The sequence below is a fragment of the Micrasema longulum genome, unplaced genomic scaffold, assembly GCF_059751315.1.
Source record: "Micrasema longulum isolate JH-2025_06_02 unplaced genomic scaffold, ASM5975131v1 h1tg002698l, whole genome shotgun sequence".
Lineage (NCBI taxonomy): Eukaryota > Metazoa > Arthropoda > Insecta > Trichoptera > Brachycentridae > Micrasema > Micrasema longulum.
Genome location: NW_028279831.1, coordinates 65,257 through 88,139, shown reverse-complemented (window position 1 = coordinate 88,139; position 22,883 = coordinate 65,257). Strand labels below are relative to the sequence as shown.

Genomic DNA, 22,883 nt, shown 5'->3' with positions numbered 1-22,883 from the left:
TTCTTTTATTGTATTTAATAATATGTAGATGGTTTCCGCAGGTATAACTTATAATACTAAAAAAAGAGAATCGAGGAAGAACTACACATAAAGTAAATATTTTTTTGTATGAATAAAAGCACATTTACATATTCATATTATTTTTATTCAATTTCGTAACCGCTTTTTTTACTGAGTTGCTCTAGCCAGAATCAGAGATGTTTTTTTTTATTTCCATATGTTTATAAATTTACACGCGTGTTAGGAATATTATTTGTCATTGAGTTAGTATATTTACTACAATATGTTGAGTTTGTCCAAACGTTTGTAGAGAAAAGACTGGATTTCACCCCCTAGAGAGTCATCAACTTTAACAAATTAAATCGGGTTGTGGTCTTGTGGCTAGTGTCTCGGACTCACGGACCAAAGGTCCGTGGTTCGAATCCCACTCTACCCTAACTCGATTCCATTTTCTAATAGTGACTTATTTATAACTCGTTGAAAATGGCCCTCAAAATGAAATATTTGGGTAAATCATAAGAACGCATTTATTTCTTTTTTAAAAAAATAAAAAAATTACAACGGAGAACATTTTTGAGAAGGAAATATGGATGTCTAAATATTTATAAGGCTTAAGAGCCATTGGCTTCGCTTAAATTAACATATAAAATAATTTATGGAATATGGATGTTCAAATATAGGCAAAATTGTAAATGTTAACAATGTGTAATGTAGCCACTTTAACCAGTCAATGAGAGGTGAAAAGGTAAGGTCATTAGTCACTTTTCGGAAAAATTATTTTACTACATTTACTTTGTTGAATTTATTCCTATTTTAATCATTCTTATTTAAAATTAATAAATGTTTTTTTATAATAATCCCTGATAATCCTTACAATATTAAATCAACTGACAGAGATGCCTGAAGGCTCTTTGTGAACACCATATGCTCCAACTAAAGAGCGAACATTATTTAATTATGAAATTATATTATTTAGTGTGAAGAACCTACATTTAACTCGCTTTGGGTTATGTCGACTCATCTCTGTTCTCCTTTCCCTTTTTAATTGTATTTATGGCCTAGATACTCTTTCGCCACTCCACTCTAAATTATATTATATTTTTTCTCTTTTCTCATTTTTTACCACTAGCAACAATTTTGACAAATGTCAAAATAACGTGCCTTCTGCATTCAAATTTAGCAATTTTCTCCGATTTTCCTTGAACACGGGAAAATAACACATTTCGCAAATATTTTGTAATTCGTTAAATTTACCCTTTTAACAACGTCGTTCGATAAAGTCGTGTATTGTGTAAACGAATACGTATTTATTCTTCAACTTTCGTTTTTATAATGAGTATTCCCGACTTGGAGAAAGAAATTCTTCGTCTTCGGAAGGAATTACAATATAAAGAGGAAGAACTCTTTCGCCTTAAAGAGAAGGAAATAAAACAGGTGCGTGTTTATTCATTTACGCGCTAAGCTTATTTAAAAAATATAATATGACCGATATGAATATTAAAAACATTCTATAGAAATGAAATACCATTATTACGCCGGCAATAAAAATCGTCTTGGTAATTTTCAGTTCCCAGAGTGGAGTGAAGGCGTTCCGAAATGGGCCATCGAGCGCTACAGCCGACAGGGCCTCGTGAGGGAGCTGGGCCCCCCTAGGGAGACCCTGGCCGCCCTGAGGAGGGCCTCGGTGCTGGTGGTGGGGGCCGGAGGGCTCGGGTGCCCTTCCTCGTCATATCTCGCAGGAGCCGGGATAGGCAAGTGAAGCGAGGATTTCGCGCTGTTGATTTATGTCTAGATCCTTGAATTAATTTAATAATGGTTTGTGTTTCAAATACTGAGCTGTTTTCGTTGTTCGCAGGTCGTTTAGGAATAGTGGACTATGATGATGTAGAGGAGAGCAACATCCATCGTCAGTTGCTTCATTCGGAGATGACAGTAGGATTGTCTAAGGCGGAGTCGGCCAGCTTGGCATTGCGAAGGTCAGATTTATAAGCAATGGCCATAGAATTGCAATATACCTGTAGCTCAATCACAAATAACATGCTAAGCATTTGAGCGGTCACAATGAACAATAATGAACATGCTCAAGCTTTTTATTTTATTTAACAAATTTACGGACAATGTCCAATTTAAACAGATTATATAACGAAAAACAATTATAATACAGTAACAAATAATCGAAGGAATACTACTCTTGTGACAAGCATTTATTTGCCAAGGTTGATTTAAGTGTGCCGTTCACTCTGTTCCCGGCACTCATCCTCCTTTCAATATCTTTCTCAGTCATTCCATCCCTAGTAAACATACTTCCCAGATACACGAATTCCTCTACTTGTTTTAGTATAACTCCATTCACAGTGATTTGAAATGAAATAAGTGAAAACCTGACCCTTGAATTCTAAACAAGACTACTAACAAGCAGAAGTGTTTCAATTTGCGAAAAAGTGGCAATTATTTGTAAAATAGAATGTGGCTCGAAATACATAATATGTTGAAGTGTGTAAAAAGTTTTCTCTGTCCTTATCACATTGTCAACATTGTGAACAAATACAAATGTTTATTTATTTTAATTTGAAATTTAGAAACCAATACGTTTGTAAGCATTTCTTAAAATTTTCACTAGTGATAGTATGCAATGGCAATTGGTTTAAAAAATACCTTTCTCTGGGATAACGAGTAATGCTTATAACTAGCAAATTCAGACTCTGGCAAAAGTCTCTATGTCCTATGCCGCCCGGAAAATCTGCTCCACAGTCCTGAAGCCAGTCCAGTCTTGTATATTACGCAGCCAGGACGTCTGTCTTCTTCCAGCCCCTCTGCGACCCTCAATCTTGCCTTTCAAAATTAAATGAAGCGAGTGGTACTTTTCTCCACGAATTATATGCCCCAGTTACGAAATTTTACGAACTTTTATGGTGGTTAAGAGTTCTCTGTTCGTTCTAGCTCGACTTAAGACTTCCGAGTTCGTTTCAGGTCTGTCCAAGATATCTAAGGCATTTTGAGATGCAACCACATCTCAAAAGCCTCCAGCCTGTTCATAGTGTTCACCTTCAGAGTCCAAGTCTCGCAGCCATACAACAATACAGACCACACATAACATTTTACCAATCTTTGCCTTATTTTCAAGTTGAGATTAGCATCGCAGAAGAGGGATTTCATTTTATTGAAAGCAGCTCTTGCTGTCTCAATTCTGCATTTAATTTCTATATCTGGGTCGAGGCTCTTTGTTAAAATGCTGCCTAGGTACTTAAATTTGTCCGTCTTTTCAATGTCACTACCCTTTAATTTGAGAGAAAATGCGGAGTTATCAAGTCGGCTTTATAATAACCAAGTTCAACTGTATATAAATCTATGCAATGACTCGCAGCAGTCTCCTGCAATGGTCTCTTCCCTTAGACAAAACCCAAACACCTCTTCTGAAAATGACTTTCGTTTGGGAGAACTCAATATAATTCATTTTATTTTTTTCTTAATCCAGGGCATTGAACACTCTTGTTAAAACATTTTTAAAATACTGAATTTCTCATTGTAAAGTCGTGTTTGTTGTTAATGGGCAATTATCATGAATTTTTTTATTAGCTAATAAATTAATCTAAAAATTACAAGCCGATTGGTACTCTTCTTATTAAAATCTGTTAAGAAATAAGGAAGATATAAAGGATTAAATTCTAGTAATTTGAATGGTGTCAAAAACAAACAATTCGTGACGTCATCAAGTATGACGTCTTCGGATGTTTTGTGACATCATCGGATTTTTTTTCATCAATGTCTATGGATTTTATAGAGTATTGTAGATAGCTTCTTTTTTCTATGTCGTTTGTTTACATTTACGGCGTCCTGTCACTTATCAAACGCTATTCGAGATGTAAGATGTAATCCGTTTTCACTTTCATCTGTCAGTGCCTGGAACTGGAGTGTGGAGTGGGTAAGGGGGGGGGCTTAAGATAATATGCATAGACAACTCTCCTTATATTTCTATCTGTGGCCTGTGGCAATACCAACATTAAAATGAATGTATTACTCGTGAACTTCTGTGACAAAATTTATTACCAACTTACGAAACGATCGTTTTCGAAAGACCTTATTTTCGAAACAAAAATAATGAATGAAAATATTATTTATACGGGTTTATATAAACACTAGGAGAATCTTAAAAAAATATTTTATTTGTAGAGTAGGTTAAATCCGATGTTCCTCCCGAGTGATAATACTTTATTATTTCAGAATAAATTCCTCTATAAAAATAACACCGTATCGACTGCAATTGGATTCTACAAATGCCTTTGATGTGCTGCGTACGTACGATGTTGTCGTAGACGCAACAGACAATGTGGTGACGAGGTACCTGCTTAACGACGCCTGTGTGATGCTCGGTAAGCCACTCGTCTCCGCCAGCGCTTTGAAATTGGAAGGACAACTGACAGTTTACAACTACAGACCAAAAGACAAGGTAATTAATATATTTCTGTTCTTATTACAAGTTATAGTTCTACACAAACAGAAGGCGACTATACTACTCATAAATTAGTAGGTTTACGTTTCGACCCATTAGTTTCTTCGTAGACGTCGCTCAGTGCCCAATTCCTGATTTGAATTCAACTATGCCGTGTTGTGTCCTTTTAAAGTGTAGAAATACTGCTAGGATCTTAAAGAAACAGGATGGCAACACATTTTATGTGTAATTAACAAACAAATGTTTAAGTAGCAAATGTTTTACTTAATTTTTTAATTTTTTTTAAAAGAAAGAAATATTTGTGTTCTTATGATTTACCTAAATATTTCATTTTGAGGGCCATTTTCAACGAGTTCTCACTATTAGAAAATGGAATCAAGTTGGGGTAGAGTGGGATTCGAACCACAGACATTTGGTCCGTGAGTCCGAGACACTAGCCACAGGACCGCAACCCGATCAATTAATTGAATTATTTTTCCATCCGTCAAATTCTCGTAGAAACAAAATGGGAATTCCGTTAGTGTTGCCAGAGTAGTAAATTTTTTTACCCTACTTTGCTCATCTAATGAAAATTAGACCTAGGATTAAACAACGCCGTGGGGGACATTTGAACGACATTATCTTTAAAACATCAAATATTATTTAACATGATTTAAAAATATCCGTTTTATGTCAAATAAAATTTGTTTTATATTTTAAGTTCAAAGTTCATTAATTCAATTACTCTTATTAAATGAACCTTTACTTATCTACTCTGTTGTGTCAATCAATGTTTCCGCGTGCACAATAACATTTTACAGAAATTAACAGATTGCTTTTTTTACCTTACATTTGTGTTATGATTATTTTTTTTCCCATCAAGCAACATTACCCGGCGACTTCACGAATGCGCCCGGCGAAAGTGAGGCATAGTGGGGGAATTATTGAACACAGTCCGATGTATTCAAATATGATTCTACGCTCCTTCTGGACTATTCTCAATTCTTTGCTAAAGGGATAGTAAAAAAAAACTTCATGTCGAAAAGTTTGAAAGTTGCTAAATTCTTTCATGATCCATTGACCCTTTTTACTGATTAGTCATTTTATTCTTTTATATACCCATCTACCACACAGGTGTTCCATGTTCGATACCTAATAATAATAATAATATTATTTCGCTAGTTTTTCTGACAAAATTCAAATGAGTCACGATAATATTTATGAATTAACTTAAATTTAATATTATTTTAAATAAATTACATAACTTTTTATGAGAATATTTGATATACCTATCTGAATATTGTCTCTGTAAGTTCAATACCGTCGGTCTCATGGTGTACTGGTCAGCGGGTTTGCCTACCATGCTATAGGTCTCGGGTTCGATTCCCGACATGGTTGACATTAAACGTTTTAGAAAATCAAAAAAATAATATTTATTTATTTAATTTTACTATATGCCCAAGGGGCATTTACGAAAAATATACAGGTAAGTAAAAACATAGTAAGTAATAATTAAAAAAATAAACAATTAAATTTAAATATATTCACAATGTTTGAGTATGTCCAAATGCTTGCAGACTAGCTGGATTTCCTCCCTAGGGAGTTATTCATATTTAAATTAATTTCAACAGAGAGAGAAAACAATTTTGAGAAGGTGTAAAGTGGCCACTTAAACCAGCCAATGACAGGTCATAAGCCGTGTAAATGCCTAGACTTCCATATTCCCTTCTCAAAAATGTTTTCCCTCTCTGTTTAAACAATTTTAAAGTGGCCACTTTACACACTGTGTAACATTCACCATTCTGCCCATGTTTGAACATCCACATTTCCTCAACTCTTCCATCTGTTGACTTTTGCGAAGTAAAGGAGCTGAAACCTTTATGATGCTGGTGAGATTCATCCGGCTGAACCAAATCACCTACTAGGCAACGCCTGAAAAAGTGGCCACTTAAACCAGCCAATGACAGGTCATCAGCCCTGTAAATGCCTAGACTTCCATATTCCCTTCTCAAAACGTTTTCCCTCTCTGTTGAAATAAATTTAAATATGAACAACTCCCTAGGGAGAAAATCCAGCCAGTCTGCAAGCATTTGGACATACTCAAACATTGTTAATATATTCATTTAAATTTTATTTCCTAGGCCAGCTGGGGTCCCTGCATGCGCTGCATCTTTCCCTCCCCTCCGCCCCCCGCCGCGGTGGGCTCCTGTTCCCAGAACGGGGTCCTGGGCCCGGTCCCCGGCACCCTCGGGGCCCTGCAGGCCATAGAAACAATCAAGATACTGTTGGGGCGCGCCCCCATCGCCGGGAGTATGCTGTTATTCGACGGGGAGGACTGCAGCTTCAGAAAAGGTCAGTAGATTGGTCAGATATGGGACGCGAGTCCCTGACTTACTGAGACGGAGTTGACGCCATTACGGGTTAGCTGACTGCTGTGTGAGCTTTGCGGTGCTTGTTTGAAATGCCGAATAAAATTAAATGTTGCGCCGCCTGTGAGATAAGGTCCGTACGAGGTGTGTTCAGAAAAAAACGGGAAATTTTAAATTTCACGAGTTTGGAGAGTCCGATTGTCAATGTTTAAAAATTATGTTGGTATACATGCTCCCAAGGTATGCTTAAATTTTCAGCTCTATTTATTGTTTACTATGTATGCGGCAGCCGCTAAGGTTAGACGCAGGGCCGGTTTTAGCACTACCAGCGCCCTTGGGCGGGATTTCTACGCCCCCTATCTTCCACCCCTTTAGACTCATACGAAAAAAGGCAAGGTTTATAATGAAATAACCATTTATTTAAAAAATACCAATAAAATTTTACTTACTCAATGAACTCTTTTATACGTACTTAAGTTTATGTTTTCCACAATTTCATTTTCGATTGACAAAGATGCCAGGTTTGTGAATCTAGATTGATAAGAGGGATAACCATTCAAATATGCTGGATAAGAGGACACGCTGGTATCGTAGGAAATGAGAGAGCGGATGAACGAGCAAGAGCCGCAACTTGTAAAAGAACCGCACCTTTCTTCTCAGAATTTCCCCTTAGCTTTGCTAAACGCTGTATAAAACAAATACGCAGCAGCGTTGGGAGGATCATTACCGCGCTTCTTCTGCAGGTAAAATCACTAAACCCAACGCTGGCTGATGCAGCAAACTTCCGTCATCATCACCAAAGTACTTTCGAAACGACCCAAATTTTTACCGGACACGGAGCTATGAGAAGTTATCTATATAGGTTTAAATTAAGGAATGATGACTATTGTCCATGCGATGATATTTCTTCACAGAGTGTAGAACATCTGTTATTTCAGTGCCTATTTTTCAGTTTGCAACGCCATAATCTTGAAGCAGAATGCGGGAAAGATGGAATATCCTTAACAGATATCCACACTGTAGTAAAAAGTAGTTATCACGCGCCATTGTTCTTGAACTTTGCAACAATGGTGATTGGACTCATAAAGGTAATAAACCAAAATCAGTGATCGAACATCCCATTTCCAAGACAAACAAAAACTTTTTTTTTTCCGAGTACCTTAGCCTTGTACATGACACGTAAGGCTACTAAATACAGGGGTCCAAATATAATAAAAACATTTAAAAAAAGAATCTAGATTGAGATATTGTCGATCGTAGGTAAGTTTTTCTCAGTTGAAGTTTTAAAAAACTCCTTTCCCCGCTAGCAATCGTTACAGGCAGGTAAGGTGATCAATATTCGCAACGCTATCCATACATTTGGGTACAATTCTTGTAAGTTACGATCTTTGATGAAATTCAAAACAATGACAGGATTAACCACATTCTGATCAGGTAAAAATGATATCAGACTTTCATCAGATTTTTATCACACAACATACAACCATATGTATTGGGTTTAGAATCTACTGTTAATTTCAATTGGAAATTACCACAGAGTTCGAGAAGGTCTGGTTTTTCCGGAAACTTTTTCTATTGAACCAAGATTTTGAGTACTCATTTAATTTTTCAAATCTTTTATCGAGTGAAATTGAGGAAGTGTTCAAAAGGCCGTAGAAAAATTCAACTTCAAATGACTTTTTTGGAGTAGTTATAGTCTCATCGTGGGCCACCATAGCGAGTTTGTCGCTAGATTTAGGAAATTTACGAGTAAGTTGGACTCGCTCGATGAGCGAGTGGATAAATGGGGCGCCTGCAGCGCCCCTTTATATCTGGCGTCCTGGGCGGTCGCCCAACCGCGCCCTACCCTAACGCCGCTACTGGCGATTTTCGTCTTGGCGATTCAGAATGCCTCCACTGGACGATTGAGCCTAAGTTTCGACGTCATATCCGTAAACCCATATTTCGTCACCTGTTATAACACGTTTCAGTAATTCTGCATCGTCGTTGACTTCATTTAGCGAAACCTGAGCAACTTCCATTCGCCGCTGTTTTTGTTCAAAATTCAAAAATTTTGCAATAAATTTTGCCGCCACGCGTTTCATACCCAAAACCATAGAATTAAGAATAGTCCAGAAACCGCATACGAGCATCAAACAGAAGGCGCCCAAACTACTCATCAATGAGAATTTTTGCCATTAGTTTCTTTGTTGACGTCGCTCAGTTCACAACTCCTGATTTGAATTCAACTATGCCTTGTTGTGTCCTTTTAAAGTGTAGAAATACTGCTAGGATCTTAAAGAAACAGGATGGGATCACATTTCATGTGTAATTAGCAAATTAATGTGTAGTAGCAAATACATTACTTAAAAATTGAATTATTTTTACATCTGTTAGATTGTCGAAGAATACAAAATGATCATTTCGTTATTGTTGCCAGGGTAGTCAATTTTTTTACCCTACTTTGCTCATCTAATGAGAGAACTAATGAAAATTGGCCCTCGGATTAAACAACTCTTTGGTGGACATTTGACCGACATTATCTTTAAAACTGGGATGTAATTCGCCACTGTTATTGGACCTTCTGGCCTGTTGTGGTACAAAAATAAATAATAATAAAAATTATAACATAACAAAAAAAATTGACAATCGGACTCTACAAACCCGCGAAATTAAAAATTATATTTTTAATTTCTGAACACACTTCGTAATTCGTTTCCTTAATGCAAAAAACATTAATGTTTTAAATGGTTTAAACCAGTAAAGATATATATTTTTCTTACAGTAAAATTACGAGGGAGAAACCCACAGTGTGCAGTATGTTCGGATAATCCAACTGTTACTAAACTAATCGACTATACTCAATTCTGCCAATCCCAAGCTTCTGACAAGGTAAATATTATATGGTTGTCATGGAAGTGTTTAGAAAACTGCTAAATATTTGGCTGTTAAGGCATTTGATAGAGTTGACTGAGAGAAATTGCGGAAGGTTTTATCGGAGTATGGAGTAAATGGTATTGCGTCACTGACAAGGGCTATTGCGTCACTGTATAAGGACAGCACAGCATGTGTGAACGTGAATGGGTCATTCACATCGTCAAGGAGTCAAACAGGGATGTGTAATGTCACCATGGTTGTTCAACATATACATCGATAACTGTCTGAAAGAACTGAAAGATTTAAGAATGGGAGCAAAAATGAGTGATATAACTGTTAACTGTCTTCTGTATGCGGATGATGCCGCGCTTCTTGCTAGCAGCAAAGGAGACCCGCAATTCTTGGTAACAAAAGTTTACGATGTATGCAAGAAAAGCCATTTGCTTATGAATGTTGATAAATCGAAAGTGATGGTTTTTGAGTTGAAGTACTTGAAGATGGACATGTCAAAAGTAGGAATAATCGGCGTGCGTGCATGAGAAGATGTATGAATGTAGAGAAAGCGAGGTATGTATGCCAAGATAGAGTGATATGGCGTTCTATCCTCTCTGTGATGGTCTGTTTGTTTTGTTTTTGTTTATATATTTCTCGTTTTCTGCGTAATTCATGCATTTTTTCATAAAATACTGTCGCAAGAGGATGCTGTAGGACATTGCAACGTGTTCACCGCGACACGTTGGACAGCACTGATCTAATATCGCGCCCCCCGTCAGTAAGAGGTGTACTGCGGGAAGTCGGGAGGGGCAATGTAAAGCACGAAATCCAGCTATTTCTGCCTACGGCTGGATATTTGCGCCCAAATAGCAAAATGTGCACATTCTAACTGACTTATATTGTTTGGTCAGATCAATGCCTTTCAGGCACAAGAATTTGAAATAGGAAGGATTTGGGAAAGAACGGAATATTTACAGTCTTATATGAGTTGCCAGTTTGTGGCTCGAATTTGGAGCCTTTCCAATAAGTTGCTGTACTTATCAAAATAGGGATCCCATATCTAAAACCCGTATCAAAATATGAATGATTTTCCTTTGAAATATAATGCTAAAGAATACTTTTTCAGGAGTTAAAATTGGATCTCTTACAAGACAGCGAAAGAATGAGTCCGAACGAATTCAACACAAAGATATATAAAAACATACTGCTGAATATTGCCGACGATCCTGAATCAGACCACAGCAACTTTGTTTTCGGCAATCCTGCGGGAAATGCATTGTTTTTGGACGTGCGATCCGAGGGGGAATTCGAAATGTGTAACATACGCGGCTCTAGAAATCTACCCATCGAAAAATTGGATAGCAAATGCGAAGAACTTTTAAATTTTACAAAGGAAAATAATATTAACCGAGGTATGTACTTGATTTCTTCTATTCATTGATAATATTTTGTTTATGACTGGTCAATTTATTTTTATTCATAAACGCCCAGGGCTGGTTCAGAATAGCACTCCTGGGCTGGTATTCCGAACGCTCTCGCGGCCGTATTATCTCGCGTATTTTCATACAAAATACACGAGTACAACTGTTTTCTCGTGCCGCGGAATGGTTGAGAATAGCATTCCTGGGCTGGTATTCCGAACGCTCTCGCGGCCGTATTATCTCGCGTATTTTCATACAAAATACAAGAGAACAACTGTTTTCTCGTGCCGCGAGAGTGGTTGAGAATAGCACTCCTGGGCTGGTATTCTGAACGCTCTCGCGGCCGTATTATCTCGCGTATTTTCATACAAAATACACGAAAACAACTGTTTTCTCGTGCCGCGAGAGTGGTTCAGAATAGCACTCCTGGGCTGGTACTCCGAACGCTCTCGCGGCCGTATTATCTTGCGTATTTTCATACAAAATACAAGGGAACAACAGTTTTCTCGTGCCGCGAGAGTGGTTGAGAATAGCACTCCTGGGCTGGTATTCCGAACGCTCTCGCGGCCGTATTATCTCGCGTATTTTTATACAAAATACACGAGAACAACTGTTTTCTCGTGCCGCGAGAGTGGTTGAGAATAGCACACCTGGGCTGGTATTCCGAACGCTCTCGCGGCCGTATTATCTCGCGTATTTTCATACAAAATACACGAGAACAACTGTTTTCTCGTGCCGCGAGAGTGGTTGAGAATAGCACTCCTGGGCTGGTATTCCGAACGCTCTCGCGGCCGTATTATCTCGCGTATTTTCATACAAAATACAAGAGAACAACTGTTTTCTCGTGCCGCGAGAGTGGTTGAGAATAGCACTCCTGGGCTGGTATTCCGAACGCTCTCGCGGCCGTATTATCTCGCGTATTTTCATACAAAATACAAGAGAACAACTGTTTTCTCGTGCCGCGAGAGTGGTTGAGAATAGCACTCCTGGGCTGGTATTCCGAACGCTCTCGCGGCCGTATTATCTCGCGTATTTTCATACAAAATACAAGAGAACAACTGTTTTCTCGTGCCGCGAGAGTGGTTGAGAATAGCACTCCTGGGCTGGTATTCCGAACGCTCTCGCGGCCGTATTATCTCGCGTATTTTCATACAAAATACACGAAAACAACTGTTTTCTCGTGCCGCGAGAGTGGTTGAGAATAGCACTCCTGGGCTGGTATTCCGAACGCTCTCGCGGCCGTATTATCTCGCGTATTTTCATACAAAATACAAGAGAACAACTGTTTTCTCGTGCCGCGAGAGTGGTTGAGAATAGCACTCCTGGGCTGGTATTCCGAACGCTCTCGCGGTCGTATTATCTCAAGTTACACAAAAATATTATTACTGTCCATTATTAATTAGAGGAGCAAAAAATTATTAACATTTTCTAGTATACCCACGAACAGGCTATGCCTTTGTGGGATTTATTGTTTCCTATTTTTACTATTAATATGTATTTTATTGCTATGTAATTATGCTTTATTTTTTTAATACTCTGTTTTATCACTCATGTTAATTGTAAAAATACAAAAAAAAAATAATAACAAAAAATAAATATTAAAAAAAATAAAAAATATCTAGAGTTTCGAAGTACAAATCAAAGCATTTTACTGGATGTAGAATTATTGTTGCGTGGAGTGCGCTATAAAAAGGGAAGGACAGGTAGGTAATTATAGATTTAGTTGAGAGTTGGTCTGAACAACGGGAGCGAGAGTAGCCATTGATTCGAAAGCACTCATCTGGATGAACCCTGGGGTTCTGGTTCTATTTCACGCCCAGAAATATATTTTTCATCCGCCCAGACACAGAAAGAATTTGCTTCATGAGGATATTCTGCCCATGTTAGAACATCAATATTTCCTAATTTCTTTTGCAGTTTTCTTTATCTGTCGCCGTGGGAACGATTCTCAGTTAGCCGTGGACAAACTCAAGCGAAAAATTGAAGAATCCAGCGAGCACAAAGCTTCGTTGAATGTTAAGGATGTAAGCGGAGGATTGCACGCCTGGGCCAAAGATGTCGACTCGAATTTTCCAATTTATTGATATGAATAACGTATTACAACAGGCTTATGAAATGTCATTTGCCGGTTTCATTGGCTACTTCACACATCAATATTCTGCTCATGAAGAAATATGCATGTTCACCCATGCAGACACAAGACCAAATTCTGAGGAACTACAAAAAAAGACATTGGAAAAGAGGCCATTTGAGCTATGGTTTCCTAAGAAAGAGATGCCGTCATCTAGTGGCCATGACATAACTCCACATTTTGCGGTTACTTTTGATGAAAAGCCAACCTTTACGCACCATAGAATGACAATTGCTAATAATTCTATGCAGATGGTGGGCTTCATTATCCGGAATACGTCAAATTTTAGTTGCAATTTTAGTATTCCTCTGTTATCTGTTATGATGTTCACATCAAAAATATTGAATCAGTTCAACATCGATTTTTAAGAAAGATAGGCTGGAGGTTGGGCTTATCCAGAGACCTATATACGTATAATGAGCTAGAAACCACTTTGAATATATCTTCTTTTCAAGACCGTCGAAATAAATCCGACCTTCTAGTCCTATTTAAAATTCTCAACTCACTCTTTGATGCGCCTGAACTAATGAGCTCAATAAAATTAAATATCCCAACTAGAAACCTCAGACAAAACTTACTCTTTCATACCGATAACCACAGAACTAACTATGGTTTTCATTCCCCTATGCCCAGAATTCTTAGATCTGCCAACAAACATATCAGTCTTGATTTCTTTGATAACAAGTTGTCTTCTTTCAAAAGATCACTGAATCAAATTCAATTATAAACACCCCTCTCCCGCTTCCACTCCCACAAAGTCTACTATAAACCATTGAGTCTTTCTAATTTTGTTATAAAAAATTTCTATGCATAAATGTGTCCATAAAAATGCCCATTGGGCGTATATATAAATAAATAAATTTTCTTTTTCTATTATTTTTTTATCATTAACAAATTACTGAAATAATTATGATTCTATCAACAAATTTCAATCTTTTATAACGATGGCAACCCCGTCAGGATGGCAACACTCAGACACTTCCGCCACCCCTAGGGCCAGCAGCCTGAAGCTCTGCCCTCTCTCTCCTCCTGCAGAACTCACCGCGTACGCATCGTTGTTGTGTTGCTCCGTGCTTATTTTCTCTTTGTGTAATAAACTGTGTTTTAAGAACTGCGAGTTTTATTAATTGGGATAGATCCTCTTATTGTTTACACATCAGAAGTGGGATTGACCACGAGTCGTAGTTTTTAAATCTTATTTTGTTTGTTTTGTTTTACCCTCAACCGCCATTTTGAGATCGGAAAAAAGGACGCTTAGCCGCCATCTTGTTTATGTGTTTTGCGTGTTTTGTTTTATGTAACGCCACAATTCGATCGTGTTTAGACGTTTTACGCCACATCAATTGTCGGACGATTTAGATTTATTTCTGTGTTTGTTTCGGACGCTTGTCGCCAAACTTCTGTGTTTTGTTTTTCAAGCAACGCCACAATTCGATCGTGTTTAGACGTTTTATCGCCACATCGATTGTCGGACGACTTGATCCTTTAGTGTTAAATTCTCGTGCTTCGTTTATTTTCGTCGGTTACTCGAAGATGCCGCGAAGCAGACGTGCATTTGACAAGTCGGCGAACACTACCGAACGCGCTCACGGCAATCACGACGATTCGGACGAAGACATGGAACCGTCGCGGGTCGTCTTCGAACGATTGTTAGAAACGCGCTTAGAGGGAATGCTTGAAAGATACCTCGAGAAGCGGGACGCATCGGCGCCAAGACCAGCTACGGTGGCCGTCACCCCGTCAACATCGGCACCACGAGCTTCTACGTCAGCGCCAACTGTCAGAGGAGACAACATCGTCCCCAGCTTTGATCCCGACGACAAGACGTGTTCGGTAGTCGGATGGCTAAATAGAATTGACGTCCTAGGCAAGGTTCACGGCTGGGACGAGTACTCAAAGTCTTGCTTTATGCAAACGAAGCTCCGAGGGTCGGCTCGCCGCTGGTATGACCAGTTGTCGGAGTATGACATGTCCTGGGAAGGATGGAAGAAGGCCCTGGAAGGAGCATTCCCCAGATGCATAGATTACGCCGATACCCTGGAAGAGATGATGAGAAGGCGAAAACGGCCGGAAGAGTCCATGACTCACTTTTACCATGAAAAGCTTCTGCTGGTGAGGAGGTGCCGCCTGGACGACCTGGCAGCGATCGCTGTAATTATCCGAGGATTACCAGTGGAATTACAGCCCCACGCTAAGAGCTTCCGATGTAGTTCCCCGGATGAGCTGTACTCTGGCTTCTTGGCGTACCAAGACAATTACCAGTCTCCGTCAATGGGTATGTCAAGACATAGGGATGTGTCGAAGCACACATCGAGGCAACGTGTCCCTCATGGACGAATTAATGATAAGAGAGAATTCAAAAAACGGAAAGTTGTATGCTTTACATGCGGTAAAGAAGGCCACTTTGCTAAAGAATGTAGGGGTAGTGCAATGCCAACCAGAGAAATAAAGCAATGTAGAGTGTGTGGGAAGATGGGACACGTGGCAGAGGCCTGCTTTAAACGTAAGAAGGTGGAAACAGCTGTCCGCTTGGTATGCTTAGGACAGGCAAATCGGGCCTACCACAAGGAGGTATGCATTCATGGCAGGATGCTAAGAGGCTACATAGATACTGGAAGCCAATCCAACATAATGGCATTGAAGGCATGTAGCGCACTAGCCTTGGAGATGGAAGCCTCGTCCACTGCAATTAAAGGCTTCACAGGAGGGGTGGTAATTACCAAAGGAGTGGTGACCTTCAACGTTACAGTGGACGATGTCACCACACACACTACCGCGCTGGTCACAGATGTGGACATGGAGGGAATTGACTTATTGATCGGGCAACCCATTATCAATATGGAAGGCGTTTCCCTGGTGGTCAGAGGAGAAACTGTCAAGCTGTCCAAAGACATTCAAACTGACTTTGGACAACAGATTCGGCTTGAAGCCACCGATTTTAATATATCGTATCCGGTGACCTGTTCGGAAGATATTATGATCATGCCCAACACGGTTTGCCGGGTAAAAGTTAACATTTCAGGTACTGAATGCTTGACAACGGCACCACGATGCTACGAGATGGGACCTAAGGCGTACATGATGCCAGGCGCCCTCTTGAGCAGCGATGACCCTCATCTGACGGTGCATAATCTTGGTCAGGAGCCGATTACCTGGAGCCAAGGCCAGTTGCTGACCAGGGCTCTTGAGTGTGAGGGAGCCCCAAAAGGTCAGGCCCCTGGTGAAACTGTAAGTACCTTATGTTATTCTTTGAAAGCAACTGATTTGGATGTTGGACGCATTAGTACTCAGGAGATGGAAATGCTATTAAAGGTACTGAACACTTTCAATTCATGTTTTGGGAGTTCAACCTCTGACCTTGGGTGCACACATCTCGGAGAGATGGTAATCAAGACAAGCTCGGATAAACCTGTGTACCATAAGCCATACAGATTATCATTCTCCGAGAGAAAGATTGTCCAAGAAAAGGTTGATGACTTGCTAGCTAATGGGATAATTAGAGAATCCGACTCAGATTATGCAAGTCCGGTAATTTTAGTAAGTAAAAAGACTGGTGACTATAGATTGTGTGTTGACTATAGAGCGCTTAACGCCATCACAATTAAAGACAGATTTCCGTTACCCCACATAGATGATCAAATTTGTAAGTTATCTAATAAAATGTATTTTACAAGTTTAGATTTGACCCAAGGCTATCACCAGATTCCTATCGCAGAGGGATCGATACCCAAGACGGCATTCATAACTCCAGATGGACAGTACGAATATCTTCGTATGAGTTATGGATTAGCTAATGCACCATCAGTATTTATGCGTACTATTAAGAAAGCTTTAAGCAAAGTACCAAAGGAAAGTATTCTGGTTTACATGGATGATATCCTGATCCCGTCATCATCAGTAAAGGAAGGCTTGGATTTATTGAAGATAGTATTGGCACTTTTAGCTGATGCGGATCTGAAAGTAAAGATTGAGAAGTGTTCTTTTCTACAGCAGAAGATTACCTATTTGGGTCACGAGGTTACCAGTGATGGGGTAGCCCCAGGAGTAGGTAAGATTTTAGCTGTGGAACGTTTTGTGGCTCCGAAAAATGTTCATGAAGTACGCCGTTTTGTTGGTTTGGCAAGTTATTTTAGAAAGTTTATTAAAGGTTTTGCTACCACAGCTCGCCCCCTCACAGGGCTAACTAAGAAAGATGTAGCATGGGAATGGGGCCCTACGCAGATTAAGGCATTCGAGTCCTTGAAGTCCGCGCTAGTTTCCAGACCTGTTTTAGCTATTTATGACAGAGAACTAGTCACTGAATTACATACAGATGCGAGCAAACTAGGTCTTGGCGGAATTCTTATGCAATATCAGTTAAGTGGAGAAATTAAACCAGTAGCTTATTTTAGTCGAGTCACGTCAAAAGAAGAAGCTTTCTATCACAGTTATGAACTAGAAACACTAGCAGTTGTTGAGTCCATAAGACGCTTTCGTGTATACTTGGTGGGCATTCATTTCAAGGTAGTCACAGATTGTTCCGCAGTTAGATCAACCTTTGTGAAGAAGGATATGGTACCACGTATAGCCCGTTGGTGGCTTATGATCCAAGACTATGATATGGAAATAGAATACCGTCCTGGTGACCGCATGCAGCATGTAGATGCTTTAAGTCGAAACCCTGTCCCTTTGGAAATAACTGTAAATATGATTGAGACAGATGATTGGGTACTCACCTTACAATTACAGGATCCTAAAGTCACTTCAATCATAGAGCAATTAAGAAGTGGTACAGCAAATAAAGACATTAAAAATGACTTTAATGTTAATAATGGGAGGTTGTATCGAAAGACGTTAACAGGTGACAGATTGGTCGTTCCCAGAATGGCTAAGTGGATGTTAATAAGGAAGTTCCATGATGATATAGGGCACCCGGGACTGAATAGATGCGAACAATTAGTTAAAAGTGTGTTTTGGTTCCCAAAAATGAGTAGATTTATAAAGAAATATGTTAATGCATGCATTAATTGTGCATTTGCTAAGGGTCAGTATGGCAAAAAGGAAGGAAAGCTCCACACGATACCCAAACTAGATGTCCCTATGAACACCGTTCATGTGGACCATTTAGGGCCTTTTGCCAAGAGTAAACTAGGGAATAATTATTTACTAGTAGCGGTAGATTCATTTTCCAAGTTTGTGTTTGCATTCCCTGTACGCACTCTAAGGTCGGTAGAGACCATAAGAAAATTAAATGAGATGTTTTGCAGTTTTGGGGTTCCCAGTAGAATAATCTCAGATAGAGGAAGATCATTTAGCAGTAGGCATTTTAAACAATTTTCAATTGAGAAAAAGTTTAAACATGTCCTTAATGCAGTTGCAACCCCTCGAGCAAACGGTCAGGTGGAAAGGATGAACAGGACCTTGTTAGATGCCATGCGAGCTACTGACATGGATGCAAGATCTTGGGATCTGAGCATACCTGATATAATATGGGGCATCAATAACACCGTTAGTGCTAGTACTAAATACACCCCTTTTCAGTTGATGTTTGGACACAGTAGTAATTTGCTGGGTGACATACATCAACAAGATGGCGCAATAGAGACTTCAGACAGAGAGTGTTTATTAATGGAGCGAAGAAACGAAGCTAAGAGAGCCATGGAAGTAGCAGCCCAACGTATGAAGGAACAATATGATAGACGTCGCAAGGAAGCGCACAGGTATAGGTTAGGAGATCTTGTACTATGGAAACATGGTGGCGTACAAGGGGGAGCGGGAGTCAATCACAAGGTAGATCCAGTGTATGGTGGGCCATATAAGGTAACTAAAGTTCTCTCGGGTATTGACCGTTACGAGATAAGAAGCATCAAGGGGATGCGAGGCTACAAAAAGTTTGTGGTTTTGGCAGCGCCAGATGCTTTGAGACCTTATAAAGGGGTACCTGATGATTCCAGTGAATCTGACAGCCAAGGTAGTGATGTGGATAGAGATGATTTGATAGACCTTCTTGAAGGTTAGACATATATGTGACTACCTATGTATTCGCTGAGCCTGTGTATAATGGCTGTATCATGTAAACTGTTATTTATACAATTCTATTCATTTTTATTTATTTATTTATACATTACTAACAAAATATATATTATACATTCTATATTATATATATCATTTATATATTGTACAATATGGTGGGTGCACATATATGATAAGTCACAGGATGTGGCGGTTATATGATGCAGGACCCCATTTTGTCTGTTATTGGATTGCAATGATGAGGGCACATATGAGCTTGCTGTGTGAACTGGCTATATGATGATAGACCCCATTGGATGTGGAGTTTTAAAGGGTGATGAGCGCACATATGAGCTTTCTGTGTGAAACAGCTATATGATGGAATATCCCACCTTGTGCATTGTTGGAATACAATGGTGAGCGCACATATGAGCTTGCTGTGTGAACTGGCTATATGATGCTATCTCCCATTGTAAGTGTAGTTGATAGATGGTGTGCGCACATATGAGCTGACTGTGTGAAACAGCTATATGATGGCCCATCTAGTAATCACCAGAACTGAAATGTTATTAGAATAGCACTGTGTTATGTGTCGCTAATAGGTGGCCGTTAGTGGTGTTATTCTGGTTACTTTTCAGTACCCCTTCTTATTTTTTCTAGCTGAACTAATTATGTTGTTTGCTATATGTTGTGAGGTCACAATCAAGATGCAGGATGGCCGAGTATAACGATGGCAACCCCGTCAGGATGGCAACACTCAGACACTTCCGCCACCCCTAGGGCCAGCAGCCTGAAGCTCTGCCCTCTCTCTCCTCCTGCAGAACTCACCGCGTACGCATCGTTGTTGTGTTGCTCCGTGCTTATTTTCTCTTTGTGTAATAAACTGTGTTTTAAGAACTGCGAGTTTTATTAATTGGGATAGATCCTCTTATTGTTTACACTTTTATCATTTATCAACCCCTAATCTTGTAACGAAACTTCTGGTAGGTTCAATTAAATTAATCAACCGTACACCGAAAACAGTTCAATTAATTTATTTTTAATATAACATATACATTACAAATATATATTCAATACGTACATATTATAAAAAAGAAAAAAAATACACGAAAGAGACTCGTGTCAAAGTAGTAGGAGAATCCTGCTCCGGAAAACCCCTTCGGATACATGGAACAGATCAATATCCAGAGCGATGTTGTTCAGCGTAGCGGTAGCCCTTCCAACAGGTAGGGTGATCCTGCATATCGGAATATGAAACAATCTATGCTGATGCTGTCTTAGGTAATTATTAGGAACATACAAACCAATGCTCACCATAATCTCAGAATTATCGACCACACCGCGCAACAATCGATAAAAATGTGTAGTCAAATACACATTCCTTTTAGTGTCTAAACTGTTGTAGCCGAGCATACCCTGGAGAAACTCGGTCGGGTAGAGCCGAGGATAATACCCGCACTCTCTCATGTAGAGATATCTCATTTTGAATTTTCTCTATCATAAGAGAGTACTTCAGTTCATGTGGCCCCCAAATCATCGAGCCACTCTCGAGTCTACTTCGCACCGAGGAGTTGTGAAGAGTTCTCAGTACGCGGGTATTTTCGAAAACCCTGGCAGTACGCAGAACAAATCCTAACATCTTCAACGCATTACCACTGATTGTCTCTATGTGTTGATGAAATGTCAGAGTGCTCACAAATCTAACACCTAGATCTTTAACATTCGATGTTCGTATCAGATTCTGGTCATTCGTTTTGTAGCGAAAAAAATTTGTTTTTTGGGCCCTAGTGAAAGACGTGACCGAACACTTGGAAACATTAAACCCAAGTTGGTTTCGCCTTCCCCATTCTGATATATTAGATATATCCGCTTGGAGAAGACGAAAACAGTTCACTACATCATGATGTGGTGGCGTCACAAGACGGCCGTCTTAACGGTGACCATAGACGTCAACTTAGAGAGCGGTGCTGTTATCTAGCGGTCGTAATCACCTCATTTTACTAACTTGTTTTTATGTAACTGCGGTGGAAAATTAACAATCTAGACCGTGGTTTCGCAAACAATGGGTCGCGACCCACCAGTGGGCCGCGAGCGAATATTGAGTGGGCCCTCGCCACTGTATACATGAATTAAAAAAAATACGAAGTGACAAATTTGATTTTTCATTCAGCTATTTATAATTAAAATACTGTGATATAATAATAGTAATTTAAATTGCCAATGCGATTCCACAGTCGCGGAATATCGCCAGCTAGCGCCAGCCGTACTGACAGCTCAGTCGGCGACAGCGCGGCGAACGAAACAATAGTTTCAATCCTTAAAAGTTAAGAAATTCTAGCTCTCAGATGCTGATAATTATCCTTGCCGGTGCGATGAAGCTATGAAAGTCCTCATCCTCTTCACTACCTCATATCTATGTGAGGTCGAATTTTTAGCAATGTCATCATTCATATACTAAAACTAAATACCAGAATAAATTGGATACATCAAACTCACTGCGATTAAAAGTAACTAAAGTTGAAGTTGATGTTAGCAACTGTAATGAAGAAAAATAAGAAATGAATACACCCTTCTCATTGAAATAATATTGCAAAAAAACCTTGCAGGTGTAGATATTTATGTAATATACCTAACTAACTAACCATCACGCCATTTCCCCGGAGGGGTAGGCAGAGAGGATAGAACGCCACACCACTCTGTCCTGGCACACTTCCTTTGCTTCCTTCACATTCATACATCTTCTCATGCACGCACGTCGATTATTCCGACTTTTCACATGACCACTTAATATATATAACACTTAGGGCCTATTTCACCACCTCTGAGTAAAGTATTGAATAACTAACCATCACATAACTTAATCTAATGATTAATGTCCCGATTACCGAGCAACGGTTTCACGACCTATGAGTATCCTTTGATTTGCTAAAAAGATACTTTGTGTGGCAACGTCGCATTTAAACGGTCTAGGCTCACGTCTGACAATATGACAACGTCTACTGCTAGCTTTCGTGTGTTGTTTATTGTATTCGTTCATTACTTTGGAAGTCGCACGTGTTTTTTAAAAACTGCATTATAATGGAGAATAAGCGCGAAGGGGTGTAAACATTAGTACTGAGGAATACGAAGTACTAATAAATTTAGTTTTGCGCCACAAAAATGTGATTGAAAATAAAAAAAGCGACAATGTTTTGTGGAAAGAAAAAATTTCCGCGTGGAAATCAATAGAAGTGGAGTTTAACGCGTGCTCCAAATCCAACCACTTTCGGTCACACAGAAAATCGTCCACAAGCTCTATCAGTTCTATAATTTATAAAAACACACACTTTCCAAACCAACAAATCGAAACACAAACCCTCTTTGCCGGCTGTCAAATTGTTTTGCCGCCATTTTATTTTTTCTCTAGGTTATGATTAGCAGTTAATCATAGGGAAGAGCTTTGAGCAGTTTACTCAGGGACTTACTCGCCGAATAGCGCTACTTAGCGGTGGTGAAACAGATTATTTGTTTTACTCGACGAGTGGTTCTAATCAAGACTTTACTCAGAGGTGGTGAAATAGGCCCTTAATCAATTAGAACAAATAAGACAGCATTAAGTAGTTTCGACTCGAAGACTCGGCACTGGGGAATCTGACCATTGCCAATATTTATGCCCTCTTTTCTCCAAGACAGCTAAGAGGTGGGTCCCAAGA

At 39.4% G+C, this 22,883-nt stretch overlaps 2 protein-coding genes across 2 annotated transcripts; both read left to right on the top strand.

The window, feature by feature from the left end:
* The first annotated feature begins 1,139 nt into the window (after positions 1 to 1,139).
* On the top strand, positions 1,140 to 14,071 carry Uba4 (Ubiquitin-like activating enzyme 4). The gene is made up of 8 exons (XM_088241015.1): positions 1,140 to 1,434; positions 1,568 to 1,751; positions 1,856 to 1,976; positions 4,222 to 4,447; positions 6,571 to 6,781; positions 9,563 to 9,669; positions 10,775 to 11,060; positions 12,987 to 14,071. The coding sequence occupies exons 1-8, from the start codon at positions 1,333 to 1,335 to the stop codon at positions 13,151 to 13,153; spliced, it is 1,404 nt and encodes a 467-aa protein (XP_088097141.1). The 5' UTR covers positions 1,140 to 1,332; the 3' UTR covers positions 13,154 to 14,071.
* Positions 14,072 to 14,404: 333 nt separating this feature from the next.
* LOC148271721 (uncharacterized) lies at positions 14,405 to 20,088 on the top strand. Its single transcript, XM_088241014.1, has 2 exons — positions 14,405 to 16,428; positions 19,887 to 20,088. Exons 1-2 carry the CDS (start codon positions 14,734 to 14,736, stop codon positions 19,917 to 19,919), a joined length of 1,728 nt encoding a protein of 575 aa, XP_088097140.1. The 5' UTR covers positions 14,405 to 14,733; the 3' UTR covers positions 19,920 to 20,088.
* Positions 20,089 to 22,883: the final 2,795 nt, after the last annotated feature.

Bases quoted from the DNA above. Each gene is read 5' to 3' on its own strand.
- Uba4 (XM_088241015.1), top strand. From the start codon at position 1,333: ATGAGTATTCCCGACTTGGAGAAAGAAATTCTTCGTCTTCGGAAGGAA. The intron at 1,435-1,567 runs GTGCGTGTTTAT...GGTAATTTTCAG, and splicing joins AAGAGAAGGAAATAAAACAG to TTCCCAGAGTGGAGTGAAGG. The intron at 6,782-9,562 runs GTCAGTAGATTG...TTTTTCTTACAG, and splicing joins GGACTGCAGCTTCAGAAAAG to TAAAATTACGAGGGAGAAAC.
- LOC148271721 (XM_088241014.1), top strand. From the start codon at position 14,734: ATGCCGCGAAGCAGACGTGCATTTGACAAGTCGGCGAACACTACCGAA. The intron at 16,429-19,886 runs GTAAGTACCTTA...ATATGTTGTGAG, and splicing joins GTCAGGCCCCTGGTGAAACT to GTCACAATCAAGATGCAGGA.